At 34.4% G+C, this 18,910-nt stretch overlaps 1 protein-coding gene across 2 annotated transcripts; it reads left to right on the top strand.

Moving 5' to 3' along the window:
- The first annotated feature begins 2,647 nt into the window (after window positions 1-2,647).
- Window positions 2,648-16,615, top strand: LOC116338090. Of its 2 annotated transcripts, XM_031763149.1 has the most exons (11): window positions 2,649-3,759; window positions 7,547-7,669; window positions 8,648-8,811; window positions 8,884-9,157; window positions 9,360-9,747; window positions 12,210-12,292; window positions 12,362-12,908; window positions 13,006-13,465; window positions 14,419-14,682; window positions 15,041-15,151; window positions 15,990-16,615. In XM_031763149.1, the coding sequence occupies exons 1-11, from the start codon at window positions 3,591-3,593 to the stop codon at window positions 16,179-16,181; spliced, it is 2,775 nt and encodes a 924-aa protein (XP_031619009.1). In that variant the 5' UTR covers window positions 2,649-3,590; the 3' UTR covers window positions 16,182-16,615. The 2 variants fall into 2 exon arrangements, with proteins under 2 accessions (XP_031619011.1, XP_031619009.1); XM_031763151.1 differs by lacking the exon at window positions 15,041-15,151 and having other exon boundaries at window positions 2,648-3,759.
- The last annotated feature ends 2,295 nt before the right edge of the window (window positions 16,616-18,910 follow it).

Consider the following 18,910-nt stretch of genomic DNA (forward strand, 5'->3'; position numbering starts at 1 on the left):
TTTATGTTCAACGTAATCGATAACGGCCGGAGATTCAAGGTTGATGTTGATGTTGCTGGCGCTCTCACTATCGTTGTTGATGTCGTTTGAGCCATGTTGGTCGAATTCAAAATGGCTGACGTCGATACCAATGTTTCGTTCACTTTCAAATCAATGGAAAAATGTTTAACTGCTTCGATAAATAATTTTTCCAGTACGTTGATGTCAAAGCCTTTGTGTGGTCTGTGTTTTGGTGTATAATAAATAATATTTGGGTCGATGTCATAATCGTTCGAAAGAATTTCTTTGCGTTTCGTGTGACCATATGCATTTTTGTATGTTTTCCTGTGTATGACGTTTACCTTCAGTTCTTTGGCCAGTTTTCTTAACATTTCGTAAAAATCGACAATAATGTCAGAATAAGTGGTGTTGCCGCATAATTGTTTGGCTACATAATTGGTGTAGCACTCATCTAAATTGGCATGCGCTCGAAATTCTCGTTTTTTGCACCACATGCATACATTGACATTTACATGTAGGTTGTGGCTGATTGCCAAATGCTCCAGTACAATTAAATATGGAGCGACCAAATCACACCGTCCACACAATAACAATTTTTCACCGACCTGTGCGCGCATAGCTTCGTCTGGTAATCTATAGCTGAAGTACTTGAATGATTCTACTGAATGCAATTGAAGCAATTTCGGCAGCAATTTTGGTACCTTTGTGATTTTTTCGTACATTTCCGATTTATCGAGCCAATAATCCATAACACACAATAATTTCAACACGTTTGTATCATATTTGTCGGTTAATGTATGTACAATAGCAGCCAGCTCTCGCCTTCCTTCAAAATGATTCAATAGCTTTGAATTCATTTTAAAACAATTCAATCTAAAAAAGAAAGAGATTTTATTGTTAAAATACGTCCTTTTTGGATTTTATCTATTATTTTGCTTGAATGTTACTTACCATTATATTTCAGCACAAAATGGTTTTTTCCCGCGGTGCCTATAAGCGCTATCGTCTTCACGTTTTCGTACTCAATAATAGACTCACTCGAATAATGTTTGACATCCGTAAGTTAATAAAAACAAAACAACATTCGGCCGTTTTTAGTCCACTCGTCACAAAACACATACACCACAGTACTCTCACAAATGCGAAGTAGTTAAAAGATTGAAAGAGAAACATGAACATCGAATCGTTGTTCTTGAGTCTCACTTTAATTTCAAACGTAGCTTCATCGAATTCGTAATGATATTTTATGTCTTCCTTTCTCGGAACTCATTCAGCGAAAGAGAAACGAAAAAAATACAAACATTGTCGTAATATAAACACTAGCAATAGCATGACGCTAGCAACGCATGGTGTACAACTAACCATGTCGTCCATGGTTTCAGTGATTTGCATCGTGGCCACATTCACTTTCGAATTTTCCAAGGAATTTGAATTTACCGAGGAATCAATGTTTACACTACAAGGGAATGTGATTAAACAAGGGAATGTGATTCCAATACTTTGAACGCATATAAAATTCGCTTTGAATAAACACACTTTGTGATTGTTTGTTTTTCTACCAAAAGATTACAAAATTTGTTTTGAGCATCGAAATTCGCTGTCTCTTGAGAGCAGCACCAAAAATCAATATATTTTTTTTGCTACCGCTTTTCAATTAATTTACTGGGTTTTTTACCAGCACCTATTCAAATTCATTGACCAGATTAGAAGACACGCAAAGCCATCTAGTGAGAATTTAATTCAAATTGGAAGTTGAATTGGTTCTATTTCATTGGAAGGACATAACCGTTCATTCAAAAATGAAACATTTTGTAAACTGATAACGAAATGACCAATTCGAATAACATTCGTATGATTTTTGATATCGATTGAAAGAAATGAAATATATGAAATGGAGTTGTTTCGACAACTTCCTGGCAATGTAATTTAGTGGCACCAAGTGTTCGGTTGAAATATCCAAAAATTGCCGTCAGGGTTTTAGTTTAACCCAGTTTAACAAAGTTTGAAACCGAGAAATGTAGTTTAAAGAAGAAATTATATTTATGAGTCAGACCGCTGAGTTTCTTTCAAATTTGTCATTGTACTGAATGTACATGGTTTCAATATGTTCTAGGTTAAAGTGAAGAACATTTTCAAGAGTTCACCATTTCCATGGAAATTTTTTAAACTAGCTATTGTCATTTCGTACAAACCCAAAACATGAATCGAATGATATTTTATTTGTAATCAAGTATCCCATCAATATATGGATCTATGGTTTATCTCTTCAGACGAGAGTTGGGAACGTTTTTTAAAAATTATCAAATCACACTCTGATAGACATGCAGAATGAATACATACACTTGAGTCGGTTGCGTCAAACTTGAGACTGGAAGAACTTATCATACAGACGTTAACTGTTTGAATGATGCGGAGACTTATATTTCTGAGTACATTAAAAGAGGTCTCATCTGCCTACCGTGCGTATCGTATCAGTTTTCTTCTCTAATTTTTTGTAAATACAGATGCAAACTTAAAACTGGTGCCTTTGCCGTTTGAAACCACATTCACATACGCACATACACACTCATAATTCGAAGAAGATATAAAGTTGCACACCGTACCGTTGATAATCTTCTATATCATTTGCTTATCGCAGTGACTTTCTGTCGAGTAGATAATGTTTTACCGTTTATGTGTGAGCGACAGAATCTGCAATCATTATTTTGTCGCCTTTCATTCGAGCAAATTGATTTAAAGCACGAAACAAAGCCGGGGCCTACAATTTTTACAAATCAACTTTGAACGATCACAATCAGTATTTTGTGAGACACCATCAGCGCAAGATCTTTTATTCGGCTCATCATTTTTACATTCATACATCGATTTGTGTCGCACACGTCGTCCAATTAGAAATTTGGCGAATAAATCGAGAAAAATACGTTCTGAAAATAGATAGCAAAAATCAACATTGTGAATAAAATAGAAGAAGGAAGTGTTTTTGATCAAATTTCCTAGACACATCCGTCCAGTTACTTAAAAGAATCGTTTTTTTTTTAATTTAAATTGTTCTACTTCGCAAAGCATCGGAACTAAATTCAGTTGGTTGAAATTAAAGTTGGCAAAAAGTTTTATTCAAATATTCTTAATCAACGAACCGTGATCCAATTTCGCAAAGCCAAGTGATCCGAGATCCAGCAAATAGAAGCGTTGGAAACAAATTGAAATTTTACGACGTCATCGCATTAAAAAGCACTTTGTTCAGTTTAGTCTCGTTCTCGCTCTATTTCGGATTCATCATTTTATTCGGACATTTTTCTTGTATTCACTCCTTTGCGCGCGCGCATGCTATATTTTGAATGTTTTAATGGAATTTTATTGATAAATTACTTTAATAATAGTCGAATGGAAAAGACGGTGTACAACTGAATACTGGCATTATCAGCGTTGAAACGCTGATTTTTTTTTCGATTTCGGTAAAAAAAAACAATAACACACTACATATAAACACAAAGTGAAGAAAAGAAAGTGTAAATACCGTGATCAGTTTTGACGAGGAAGATTTGGAATAGTGACTTGATTTTAGAAACAACAAATTTTTGGCTAGCAACATGGGGGAGGAAAAAATAGAGGAAACAACAAAACTTAAGGAAAAAGAAATATCAACAGAGGACGAAATTGAAAAGCCTGAACTTACAAAATTTAGCGAATTCTGTCAGCGTCATGGCATTAATTCCAACCTAATTATGCTGAAAATTACATTATTCGTTATGTATGGAGGTATGCAGAAAAAAGATTTAAAGACAAAAATATTAATATATTCAATAATCAAAATTTAATTTTGACGACGAGCAGTTTTTATTCTTTTTTCCCATCCAATGGTTCCATAAAATTGTCAACGTGAAATGGCTTAAAAAGTACGTCGGTGATGAAAACTCCCGAAAATATAGCAAAATTGAAATTCCTTTGAATTTACCACAATTTATTCATCAAAATAGATGATTGCGAATGGCTCAGCTTGAAGCCTATCTAAAAAATATAGATTTTTACAACAATATTTTTTTGTCCGCCTTTCAGCACAATATTGGACATCAAAAATTGGCATTTTGAAATATGTTATAGTGAAATATTTCCGGTTTCGAACAGATTGCTATTGAAATTTTCCATTTTGTCAAAGTGCACGTTTCGAAGTGCTTCATATATCATCTGTTGGACATTCTTTCGAATTATTTCCAAAAAAAGAGTAATGTTTGTAATTGGCGTGTATTAAATTGAAGTACAACCATTCACACTTGTCCAACATGATTCGAATGCCTCTCTCTCGCTCTGACAACTACATGCAAATCGACGTGCAATATGTCCGAGAGATGGGATGTTGTTATTATGTTGTGCTTGCTGTGTGACATAATTTATTGTTTTTTAATTCAGTTTATTATCCCATTTGGCTGAAAATAGTCAGTTAATATTCTTTTGTTAAGTTGTCCAACACATCTTTGTTGTTCCATCCGTATTTATTGGCAAAATAATTTCTTTTTTATTTTATTTTATTTTATTATAATAATGTTGAATTAACACTTATTTATTCGCTTGGACTCTTTCAATTTGTTTTGTAAATAGTGACACCAAATAGATTCAAAAGATTAAAACAATTTCAATCAAATAGTAGATTTTCTGTTTGATTTCTTTGAAAAAGATTTTGCAACATTTGAGAATTGGCTGAGTACATAAAAAAAATATCAGACGCTTTCATATTGAACTTGACGACACTTTTCTCTCTTTCGCCTGATTAGATTATAATTTTGTTGTCTTGTACATATCGATGTTCACTTTTTTTCGTCTGATTTCATTGGAAAATTGTTATTTTCGTCGAATGCAATAAATTTTAATTCGTTATCACATTCGTGATAAACCTTTACACTTCACTTTCTTCAGATTGAATTTCGATGGATTTGGTTTATATATTGAGTTAAAATACATGGAATATTTCCCCATACAAAAATCAAAAATATAATATAATGGATTGATTGAACAGAAGTTGTGTGCAGAAAATGTAAACAGTGGATTTTTCCAGAGATTTTTCAAATAATGGCACCGAGATAAACATAAATGATACCACACAACTAACATATCCAAATTTCGAAAAGAAAAAAATGCCTCGTTGATTGTTGCTGCGCATTTGATGAGTCCGAATTACGTATTTACTGACGAATGTTCTCAAGTTTCCAAAATTTCTTACGATCGATGTGCCTTTTTTCCGATATATTTTGTTTTGAATTCAAACCGAATCGATAACGAATCGGTTGCCATATCTCAGCGTTGGTTGTTGTGTTGAATTTATTATTATCAATATTTGTAATACACAGGTCAATTCATTGAGAGATCGTGTGTTATCATTGTTCAGGTAGACATGTATACGCACCTTGTTGTGACTTCGATTGTAATGGAATAATTTTTCACCATGGTTTTTATTTTGTCTAGATTAGATAACTGTCGAAAGTATGAAGTATTGAAATAAAAAGTGCATCAAACAATGGCTCACTTTGAAAAGAAGCAATATTGAAATGCTCATTACTCTTTCGACTCCCTGCCGATCTATCTCGCTGTACAAATACCAAGCGATGCTCCAATTTCATAATAATCACAACAGATAATGCGGTGAATCTTCGTCTAACTAGGCAAGATAAAAATTGAATAATGACAAGTGCTGCGAGAGCCACAACTAAACGAGCAAAAAAAAAAGAAACAGAATTACACCAAAGATCTGGTGCCATTGCGAATGCATTGAATAGAGTGTCAACGATTAATTTGCGTTTGTTTGTTCGCATTCAACGAATATGAAATGATGGGATGTATGAAATTGAGACCACGATTAGATTTTATTGTCGTCGAGATGATGATTTGTACTTGCACTTGTACACTTCTACGATTTCGATTTACAAAATCGCCATAATGCATAACCACATATGTACGAAGCGCGCGCGCTTGTGTGTATGTTTGTGTTCTGCTGTTCAATCATGCGACAAACTGCAGTGCCAAGACAGACGCTTCGCACAAAAACAGACGATTTCTCAACTGGAACACACGTTCATTTCAAACCGTCCGAAAATATGCTCATGTGTATATCATTACAACGCATTTTATTGAGGAAACTGAATTAGATATGTTGAGTTTTGTTTTTAGGTCGATGTCAAAGTTATTATGTTTGTATGATGCTCCAAAACAAACAAAACATACGATGTATGATCTATAACAATATATGTGAAATGGAACTCAGTTATTTCTTATTAATTTCATACCTAAAAATAGAAAATTCATAAATGCAGGCGCAAACCACGTGTCTGCAACGTGTACTCTTTTATTTTGTCCGATAAAATGATCAAATTGATAATAAAGCGAGCGTGTACATATACAAAGTGCAACCAATGCACATACAGATCAACAACAAAACTATTTGACCGAAAAGGATGTAGACGATGGGCAAACGGGCGAAGAACGACGATCGTTCAATTTTCATTCGCAAATAATGTGTATTTTATTTGACTTGTGTCGATTTAACCTTGTGTACGGCAGAATATTGTGGACACTGTAGGCAACTTGAACAACAACAATAACAAATAGATGCGTAGATAAGTAGATATGCGACTATTACACAAACCTCTCGAATCACTTAATAAATTCGTATGAGATGTATCTACTTAATTTTAAGTGACATACATTTGACTCTTTCTTTCTAAATCGTGCATTTGTGGCCGTATTAACTTTTATTGTTAATGTAAAGCCGTCGTTTTTGGTTGTGTGTATGTCTCAAAACTGACAACAAGTGACCAACATTCGTTACATTGACCATTTGAATCTATATATACACGCATTCGTTGGTTGCCTACCCATTTGCTGCCTGATGAAACCACGTACTCTTATGTTCTTGATAATGAACATAATATTGTGTCATAAAATTCGATACTGTGTACTAATACAATTCAAATTTGTGGTTTTCATGATGCCAGCTACTGATGTGGATTTTTTTTTTCTCTCCCGAAAACAAACCCAATCTGTCAAAATCTTTTTGCTAGAGATTTTGATATGAATTTGACGCAGTGTGGCTGTATTGGCACAATCACAGCGTCAACTGAGGTTTAAACAGCGATTTTTATTATCTAAGCTGGATAAGATTTGCATTCGAATTCGAATATTAATAAATTCTGGATGAGATTCACGAGATCAAAACGTGTTTGTTGTACGTGATAAAACCACATCATTCGATTGAATTTCAAATAAAATTTATTGGTGTTTATCATTGGCTTCATAATTGTCATTTGAATTTTCGTTTTGCTACCGAATAACACCGAGGCAATCATTTGAAATTGTCTCCGTTTTTCATTTGGCATTTATATGGAACCATCTTTTGAATTGAAAAACAATGAGCTTTTATTTGGAAGGTTTTCCATTTTTTAATTTTATCTAAGTCAACAATCATGTCGCCGACAAAATCTTACGCCTAATATCAAAAAAAAATTATCGAAAAAATAAACATTTTTTTCTCTCTCTTTGTTTTTTAATCTGATTTCAGCTACATCATCACTTCTACCATATCTAACAATTCACATGCAAAGTATAGGCTTAACAATTGAAGAAATCGCCATAATTTATTTAGCACTGCCGTTTACGACGTTTTTAAGCCCTCCGCTTACAGGTAATGTTTTCTTTTTTATTTCAATATTATTTTCCAATTTTTTTTTTACATTTAATATCATGAAAAAGAGTATTGTTACAAAGTATCGTCTGTATTATCTGTTATTTTTATTGTTAATCGTAATCGCAGACAAGATGATTTGCGTTTTCTATATCGATTATGTTATGGAATCCATGATCCTAATAATTCATCCCATGATCATCATATAATGGTTAATCCAAAATCCAATAGAATTTCCCAGAAAGTCTTTTTAATAAATATGGCATTCCTAATACAAACAACTACCTTCATAAACAATTAAAAGCGGGTAGAAATTATAACATGCGCACACTCACAAATCAACTCGGAATAGAAATGAATGATTTATAAGACGGTGCAAATATTTTTTTGTCCGAAATAGCACAGCAGTTTCGTCAATCCGAATTTTCGCGACATGTTTTTCGCCGCCTTTTTGATAATCACACTGATAGCAAGTAAGATATATCGGACGGGATGTAATGCGTAGATATTTCGGTAAGAAAACAATATCCAATGAGCGAAGAATGTGTTAACGACCTTTTGTCGTAGATTGTTTACGGTCTATAAAATTAATTACACAGAGAAGCTTATTACGTAGTGACGAATGAAAAAAAAAATGGCTACCGTTCAAAATGAAGATTGGCATTGTTTTGTCTGTTTTTTTTTTCTTCTTATTTGTCACATACTTTAAGTAAATGAATTGATAAGTTCAAAATGGTTATTTCAAGTTCGTTCCGCTTTAAACAGCAACCATGTCTCTCTCTCTCTAGTATTTACTTCAATCGTTTTCTGCCGTCGCTATTTCAGTGCGATTATATCGATACGGGAAATGGCGCGATTAAGTGCCTCACTTTACATCATGATGTGTCATTTTGTTTTGCAAAAGTATTTCATTCGCATGTTTTCCATAGAAAATATTCATTTCACATTTAAAACTGATAAAAATATATATTTGAATAGGTTTTTTGGTGGATAAGTTTGGCAAGTACAAACCAGTCGTAGTTATGAGTTTACTGCTAAATGCAGTTTTTCATCATTCATTGATGATGATACCACAACAAGAAATACCCGGTGCTGTGCCGAAAGCTTATGTCATGAAGCATCCGATGACAAACGCTGTTGAGGTAAAGATGCGAAATAAATCGGCTTAAAAATACCGATGAACACTTTTAAAAGCCATTTTATCTCCCTTATAGGTCTGGTGGTCACCATGTCCAAGTCGCGAGTGTCCAGAAGAGGAAGGAATTGATATTGTTGTTGATCAGTGTTTAGATCATTGTTTATTGCTCGAACAAAATCCGAAAATTGAAATAATTGCACCGCCAACAAAAAGCCCGATGCGACCACCGGTTACAGAAGATAATGGAGACATTGACGATCTTAACTTCCATTTGAGCAAACATAAGCATAAAGACATCAAAGGTCATTATTCATCAACAACAACGTACTCATCAACTACAGAACCGCCGAGTGAGTTTTACATAATAAAGATACATCGTTTTAATGTTAAAAAAAATTATGAACAAAGAGACTGTTCCTCACAATTAGAGGATGATGACAAAATTGATGACATTATGATGTTAGAACCTTCGGCTTCTAATATTTTGCTCTGAAAAACCGTTTCTGATTAAGAATGATCTTGAAATAATAATTAAAAAAAAATTATTTGCAGCGACGACGAGTAAACTAAATGAAACGCTTGAGAATCAAAATGTAACGAGTGAAGAAGAAGGAGGTTGGGTGCTAGCAGATGCAGATGATGCGGCACATTTTCTACTTGACCTGCATCCGTATCTTGGTCCTCCAAAAGAAAATCTTGGTATTGTTGTCGAACAAGACGATAACGAAACGGTGACTGACTTCAAAACCAGATTCGGTGAAAAATTGCTCTGGGACAATTTTGTAAATGTGACTGAACTTGAAGAAGGTGATCTACGATGTGGCGGTTTGGTTGTATTAACAAATATGTCCGGCATCAGTAATAATCGTTTGAATGAGTTGGCGGCCGATTGTATGGTTCAAGAATGTGCGTTTAGACATGGTGGCCCCGAGATGTGTCCGTAAGTGGTGTCTATGACTCTATGTCTACGTAGGTTGCTCCATAATTTTTTTTAAAATGGTACTTATAGTGTTGCCCGATGTAAACCATTGTCATATTCGTAAAGTTTGATGTTTTGGTATGTATTCGTGCCCTGAACCTTTTGTCGTACGAACGCTATTTGTATTGTTTACAGTGACTGGTAAACTGCGACTCAACAAAAAAATGAATTTTACACGTGAAGATTTTCGTAAAATGATTTACTACGATTTTCGAAGTAAATTATCTCAACAACAGTGTTTCGATCGACTTCATTTGGCCTTTGGCAATGAAGCACCAACCCTTCAGACAATTTATAACTGGTACCGAGAATTCCGTTGCGGTCGTAGTTCGCTCAAAGACGAGTTTCATACAGGTCGTCCAAAATCGGCTGTTGTGCCACAAAACATCGATGCTGTCAGAAAACTGATTATGGAAGATCGTCATGTGACCTACCGTGAGATTGAGGCATCTTTGGGCATTTCATCCCACAGCATACATACAATTTTGCATGAACATTTAGCCGTAAAAAAGATTTGCTCTCGTTGGATCCCACATAAATTGACCGATGAACAAAAAATGGCTCGTGTGAGTTGGTGTAAAGAAATGCTCAAGAAATTCAATCGTGGTGCTTCAAAAGACGTTAATAAAATCGTCACTGGTGACGAATCGTGGATATATGCCTATGAGCCCGAAACGAAACAGCAGTCGACTGTATGGGTCTTCCAAAATGAAGATAACCCAACGAAAGTTGTTCGAGCAAGAAGCACTTCGAAGCGAATGGTCGCCTGTTTTTTCGGGAGAAGTGGTCATGTGGCAACCGTTCCACTAGAGGATCGTAAGACCGTCAATTCTGATTGGTATACCACCATTTGTTTGCCCGAAGTGTTTGGTGAAATAAGAAAAAACAACCACCGTCGCAAAATAATTCTTCATCACGATAATGCGAGCTCTCACACATCTTTTCAAACTACTCGATTTTTGACCGGTCAAAACATCGAACTGATGGGTCATCCACCGTACAGTCCTGACCTGGCACCCAATGACTTTTTTTTGTTCCCAAGCGTGAAGAAAAAACTACGTGGTCAACGATTTTCGACACCAGAAGAAGCAGTTGAAGCGTTCAAAACACACGTTTTGGAGATATCAGTTTCGGAGTGGCACGAATGCTATGACAAATGGTTTCATCGAATGCAAAAGTGTATCGATCATCTCGGGGAATATTTTGAAAAACAATAAAACCATTTTCGACAAAAAACAACTGTGTTATATATGTTTTTAAAAAAAATTATGGAGCAACCCTCGTACTAGGGTGGGTCAATTTTTTTTAAAGTGAGAATATCAAATGGCCTCGGGTGGCTATGAGTACTACATACCAAGAGGAAACATTCTGTATCATTACTTTTTCTGAAGTGATCCATCATACTGTCCGGGGAGCCGAGTTTGAATAAATCTCGATTTTGGCTAAAATGTGAAATATTTTCTACTGAAAATTTGTAAAAATTTGTAAATAATTCTGTTAAAGTATTTAAAAAATGACTGCTCTATATTCAATTTTTATCGCAGAATTGAATGAGAGCATTTTCAAGCTTTCACCGACTGAGGAAAGGTCGCAAAAGTGTGATTTTATTTGAAAAAGGTGAAAAAAAACAGAGTATTGCTCAGCGCTACTGCCATCCACAGCATATTAAAATATCTTGCTGAGAATGCGTCGTCCGTCGCATGTACGTAGCAGTTTATACATCACAGCGAACAAGAATACGTGCATTGTTCTCTTCACGATTATGTGACTCAAAACATTCAAACGTTTGTATTGAGAACAATGCATGTATTGTTGTTCGCTGTGATGTAAAAACTGCTACGTACCTTGGCATGCGACGGACGACGCATTCTCAGCAAGATACTTTAATATGCTGTAGATAGCAGCAGTGCTGAGCAATACTCTGGAAAAAAAAATGAAAGTTTTCAATGAATCGATCATGAAATGTTTCACCATTTTTCAAAATGACAACACTATTCAAAGCCATATGGACTCAATGTTGTTCAATCATATATGGTATCCGGAAATATCGAAAAATTTGGATTATTTTGAAAAAAATGACGTTCGTACGCTTGAAAATGCTCCCACTCGATTCTGCGATAAAAATTGAATATAGAGCAGTCATTTTTTAAATACTTTAACAGAATTATTTTCAATTTTTTTTACAAATTTTCATCAGAAAATATGTCACATTTTGGCCAAAATCGAGAATTTTTTCAAATCCGGCTCCCTGGACAGGATGGATGACTTTAGAAAAAGTAATGATACAGAATGTTTTCTCTTGCTATGTAGTACTCATAGCCACCCCAGGTCATTTTATATTGTCCCTTTAAAAAAATTGACCCACCTTAATGTCTACCTATCCCACTATTTCTTACTTAAATAATCCTTTTTTACTTCAACAGTCCCGATTACATTGAAAGTGATGACAGCGTATTTTGGATTTACTTCTTTTTGAGGTTTTTGGCCACAACCATGTTATCAGCTGGTGAGTTGTGACAAATTAAAGAATAAAATGAAACATTTTGAAATAATCCAAATAATTAAACATTGACAGGTGTAACGATAATGGATCCAATTGCCTTGACAATGATTGAAAAATATGGCGGTGATTTTGGTCGAGAGCGTTTGTTTTCAAGTTTTGGCATGGCCATTTTTTCACCGATTACCGGTTTACTGATCGATCAAACATCACGCGGCCTAGGTTACACTGACTATTCGGCAGCATTTTACACATACGACATTCTACTAATTATATCAACAATTACTGTTATCCTAATGCCAATTGGCGAAAAACTACCGGCCGACAATGTATTCCGGGATCTATTCAACTTATTGAAATTGCCACATGTGATGACATTCATTTTGTTCCTCTTTTTCCTCGGTAACTTTTGGGGCTTTATTGAAAGCTTTTTATTCCTGTATCTCAAAGAATTGGGCGCACCAAATTATTTGCTTGGCATCACTATAACTGTCGGTACGGTTAGCAGCATTCCATTTTTGTACAGTGCGGAGAAAATCACACGAGCCTTTGGTCATGTTAATTTAATCATCGTCGCATTCTTTTCACACGCTGCTCGACTTGTCGGATATTCATTTATCGAGTGAGTAAAACACATTTTTCCTTTCTTCTTTTGAAAAATGTTGCAAAAAAATTGAAAAGAACGGAAACTTATCGTGAATATTGTCTTTTATCCACAGAGATGCATGGTGGTGTTTCCCATTCGAAGCGATGGAATCGCTATCGTGCCATTTGATGTGGGTTGCGGCTGCTACTTATTGTGCAATACTAGCGCCAAAAGGTCTTTTGGCCACATTGATCGGTGTATTGGGAATGGCTCATTTCAGTTTGGGTCGTGGCAGTGGTTCGTTCTTTGGTGGTTTTCTTATTGGAAATGTCGGCACTAGAGAAGCATTCCGATATATGGGATTGATGGCCGTTGTTGGTGGTGTTTTGTATTATGGGCTACATTTGGCGTACTTGAAGAAATTCGATATGATCGATGAAAAGGACGATGAACCGGCCGAAAATGGCGAAGCAGACAAGCTCACCGAACCAAAAACACGCGATCAGGGAACATCTATGTCACAAGAGCGACTCAGTTTATGGGTGAAATACAATCAAATCGGAAGTTTGGCATCGTTGCCACGAGGATCAAAGGTTGGTTTTAGAATTATATTCTAAGTTTGACTCCGTTTTTTTAGGTCTAAAATGAGACATTTTCATCCTTTTCTTTTTTTCTTGAGGACGTACATTAAAACATTTTTAGAAAAATGTTGATTCAATTGTGTTGTAAATTTTTATCTTCAATTCAGTAGCTGGTTTCATGACACCTTTATTTTTAAAAAAATGTACAACACAAATTTCGTCTATTCAAACAAATGAACGAGTTGGCGCCACCCAAACGGCACCAAATCTATACACGCGGCCACTCTATATTTCATTTTTTTCCTTCGCGATAAAACAACCACCAATGAAAAAAAATTACGAGGCCCATCTAATATAATATCGTGTACGTATTCCGTACTACGGAACAAATTATCATTCAAATTAAAGTAAATACACAAAAATATACAATCAACGCCATAATCGTATATGTTAAACACATAGTTTATGGTGCATATATTTTCGAATACATCAACATCGTACTAAATCATTCCCAATCATATACTTACGTGTATATTTAAAATACTGGAAATTCTTTCGAAAATAGAGTAGCTGTATGGTAGACTATTATCATGATAAAATGGCCATAAAATATTGTTGTTGATGTTTTAAACAAAGAGAACTCTTAATCACTTTATTTACACAATAAATAATAATGTAATGTACTTGTTGAGCAATTAATTTCGAAGTAGTTTACACAGAATTGACTCACAACAAATCTGACGACTTTTTTCTATATCAAAGAATTATTAGAAGGTGAATCAAATTAATTTCTTTTGTTGCGAGACATTTTTAGTTTTTGACTGATCTCTTTGTACAGATACGCAATTTTCAATGAAGAAAATAAATAAACACGAGTGTTTGTTTTATGAAATCAGTCCCTGTGTGTTAACATACTGAATTTTATTGAAGCGAAACATGTCAATGATTATTTACATTCTCCGTAGGCGGATATTCATGAGCATTTGTCGCAACGTCGCAGTAGCTACAACATTGAATACGGCCGAAATCGAACCGGTGGAAGTGCATCAAAAGTAGATTTATTACGATCAGCATTGGAAATAAATCATAAAACATCAAATACATCAGTGGCCAGCCGAACAGATCGAACATCAAATCAATCTTTAAATCGTTATCGTGCCGACTCGGCTCCAAAGCTCAATCTTAGCAGTCCGAAATCATTACAAATCCCAAGTGATCCCGTCTTAGAGGTAATAAACATTCGATAAACACCATTGTGTTTGCATTTATCACCTGATTATTTGAAAATCTCAAAGTCATTTGGACGACTGGCATTATTTACACCTTCTGGTGACACATTTAGTGTAAAATGTTTTCATTTTTGTATCATTCAATAATCTGTTGTCATATCAGGGGAATTATTTTAAAATTTGCAACAATGTGACAAGTGTTACTAAAAATAAAACGAGCATTATCTATTTTTGGACAATAAATTGCTATCGAAAATAAATAACAAGTGAATTAAATTGTGTGTTAATTTTTCTCTAACTAAACTGATTATTATTTTTTGTGATGTCTTTTGTGGCAAATTTGTGTGACTAATAACAGGGAGTTGAATCGAATTTTGTGCGATATGATCGTTTCAAATACCGTAGCCGAGCACAATTGCAGATGATTCCGGCGGACGAGCCGATGACAACAGCAATTAATTTTGATGCGGTAACTAACACACTCTATGAATACTCACACTTTTCGACTAATAAGACCCGACTATGCTATCTTCGTACTTAATATTCATTCATTTTCACAAGTACCAAATAAATTAAGATTCATCATTTTCATACGGATTGAAATAACAGAATTAGCATTGAATTTGATATCATTAGGGGAATGTTGCTTGAGTAACTAATACACTTTGATTGTGTTTTGTCAACAATAGAAAAGAAAAAAAATTATCCAAATATTCAAAGTGGTGTTAAGGCAAAATCCCATGACTAAAATTGCTCGAACATATCAATAGCTAAGCACAATGATGTGAATTGCATTGAAATTTGCATATGATGCTTCTACAGCTGCTGTTGCTGCTGCTGTGTATTAATCGTTTCATTGCGAAATAGAGCACAGTTGTATTGCATCTGATGCATGCATAGAGAATAAGACAAAAAGAAATAACGAATGTATATTGCAGTCATTTTGGGGTCGTTACCATTTCGATTCACATTTGTGCATTACCCATTTCCCCAGTTGATTCGATACGAGACGTACATATAATAAATGTGCGCCTCACTCAATCTCTCCGAGGAATGTAAAAAACACATCCAAGAATATAATCATTGAAATTTATATTTGAAAATCATGAATCGTTTGCATTTATCTGTTAATAATAGTTTCATCCGGGAGCAAGAGAAGAATCAATATAAGACTTTCTCGAGCTATGTAATTTCAAAGTCTATATAAAAAATCCAAAATCAAAATATTGTGAGAATAATAAGACAAACGAATATGAACTAAATAAATGGAAACCGTTCTAATATTAGTTATCATTTTTCCGATGTAGGATGACGAACGCCGTGATTCGATACCAGAAGAGCCAGAGAGTCAAACAAATCATATGAACCAAACGAAACCAACGCCAATGGTTGAAGAACGCAAAATTGTCGCTTATGAACGAAGTCATTCATTGGTCGAACCATTAGAAAACAATCGAACAAATCACTTTAGCGAAATACCTAACAAACAGTTTTCTTGAAATTACACTTATTTTGGATTTTTTATGAGAGAAAGAGATGGAGAAATGAGAAACGAAACACAATATCCTAGTAATTTTATTTGTAATAATTTTATTAATAGTCAGTTTAAAAGTATTCGATAATTTGTTTCTGTTTTTTTGGGTGGTTTAAACACAAAATGTTATTGAAAAAATCGTTTATATTCTTTTGTAAGAGCGCAATTCGCTAGAAGTGGGAGTATTCAAGCGAATTTTTCGAAAGTATTGAAATCAAATTAATTATTAAATAATTTTTTTTCTTTTATTTTATATACACACTAACATTTAGATAAAAACAAAGTAAAATAAATTTTTCAGTTTTTGTGTGTGGCGTAGAAAAAGTTCCATGCTACTGTATTGAATAAGCTGGTTATAAGTTTTGTTTGAAATAAAAGTGAAAATTGTAGCGATCGAAATCAGTGTTTTCAATAAATTATCTGTTCTGAAACAAGCAAGCAACAGTACCAGCATGATACTTACCCACCTATTTAGTTGTTGAACTCATGCTTTTCGATGTGGTAGCAGAATTCTTGACCGGCTCAAGTTTTCTAATGCGAACGAGTTTGTTCGTGTCGATGTTTTATGGATACAAGCACTGGTGAGGGGTTGAAATATTTTCAATAAAACTTCAGGAAAAACTTCGTCTTTCTCATTTTTATTCAATAAGATAAATTTTATCGATTTCACTTCAAAATTATCTTTGCACCATTTTCTATTATTAATTCAGTTATTCATGTTTCTAGAGATTAAATTTAATTTCCTGGTATTTATTATCCACTTAATAATCGTGAGTGTTTGTGTCTGTGCTGTTCAATTTTAACTTAAGTTATATTATTTCATCATTTATTTTATCCATATTAAAAGTTCTAACACATTCATTTCTAGTGAATTTGTGCTGTAAATTCGCCCTTTGAATTCATGGAACATATCGTTTAACAATGCCTGAACACAGCTTCCGAAAGCCAAGCATTTAAAGTCTACTAAATGCTGTTTATTACACGGACAGTAGGGCTTAAAATGCAAAAAAAGTTTCAGGGGATCGGTACTAATTTGGAGGTGAAAAGGGCAAATTTTTCTGAGTATTACCATCCGATCTCCATGGCTCATAGTGATAAAAGTGTCAAGAGTATCTGCAGCATATGTTTGATTTTCATTGTAAAAGTACTTACAATAATACCATCTCTATGGCATTTTTCGAACAAAGCAAACGGTTTTTGTTATTGTTTCAATTCAAAGTTCAGTGTTATAACATTTCAGTTGGATAAATCTAATTTCCTAACAATAATTTTAAGCACAAAAAAAACATAAATCGAATGAGTGTGTTATTTGTCTATTCATTTTCTTTCTCAAATAGAATTACATTGTACACAACGCGTACAACTCGTCGTTTGTACAATTTGAATTCAAAATTGTATTTTTCAATTAATTTTTTTTAGAAAGAGTGGCGGAGCTTGTTGATAAGAGCGAGCAGCTGTGCACATCGACTGCTTGAAAATGTGAAACGAAATGTGTTTTCGCTGTGTTTCATCCATTTCCAACCATCGGTGTGCATTTGCATTTGATATTTTATGTTTATTTTTTTTGTTATTTTTTTTTTTTGCTTTTTAAATTACAATTAGACTACAATTGTAGTGTATGACTTACAACAACAATAACAATAAACTGAACTATAATCATGAAAAAATACATCATGTGGGAAGTCTGTTGTTTGGTGGGGACGACTCAAATTAGCAGCGTATATATTCGCTGTTGGAAAATTTATTGCAATCATATTTAAAATTATGCATTCGACGAATGGGTTTCGCCCGAGAGAAAATCAAATCGATTGGCTGAAGGGTATTTTTCGAGAGAAATGTGCTTGAAATAACAAATTGAGATGTCGATATTAACATTTAAATCCATTCATTTCCAGAAATACAGTCATCGTTTTGTTCAATTCATGGTAAAAACCACAATTCAGACTCTTGTCAGTCTCTTTCTCTCTCTCTCTCTCTCTCTCTCTCTCTCTCACTTTGTCTCCTTTTCGATTAACCGAACAAAAAGCCTGAACACATTTTCACAAAAACCATTACATGTTTGTAGTTGGTGCTAAATAAATCGAGAGAGAGAGAGGGAAAGAGAGCACACAGCTGCAATATTTTGCAGCTCGAAAAGTCACAATTCGTAACTAAACAATGTGTATTAAATCAAATGTCTAATTGCATAATAATGGCACACACAATGTTATATATTTGCATAGATTGATGGATGCTTCGCATAATAACTCTCTGGTACATACATAGATTAATCCGGAGAGGCAGAATTTCATTGAAAACATTTTACCGGACATTCACTCTATTCAAACCTGTACGAGCTCTGCCCGAGTGAGATACGATGGCCATTGTTGTTGCTGTTTTTCTACCTTGATTTGTTTTGTTCACCGCACTGTTGTGATATCATTATTAATCTACATCGTTTAATTTAATTCGCATTGTACATACATTTTATGTGCGAAAATGAAACTCATGCGAGGTCAAGTTGCTTTCAATTTAGTTAAAATGCACCGTTGCTTGTCTGGACCATTTGAAAACAGAATGCATAGAGAGAGAGAGAGAGAGAGAGAGAGAGAGAGAGAGAATGCAACTTGATTTTGAAAACTTTGAATAGTGATTTAAATTTGCGGTGAAATAGTTGGAGCTTCATATGTATTGTGTCTGAAATCTGCTCACTGA

The sequence above is a fragment of the Contarinia nasturtii genome, unplaced genomic scaffold, assembly GCF_009176525.2.
Source record: "Contarinia nasturtii isolate CC-2019 unplaced genomic scaffold, AAFC_CNas_1.1 Cnas_scaffold_350, whole genome shotgun sequence".
Classification (NCBI taxonomy): domain Eukaryota; kingdom Metazoa; phylum Arthropoda; class Insecta; order Diptera; family Cecidomyiidae; genus Contarinia; species Contarinia nasturtii.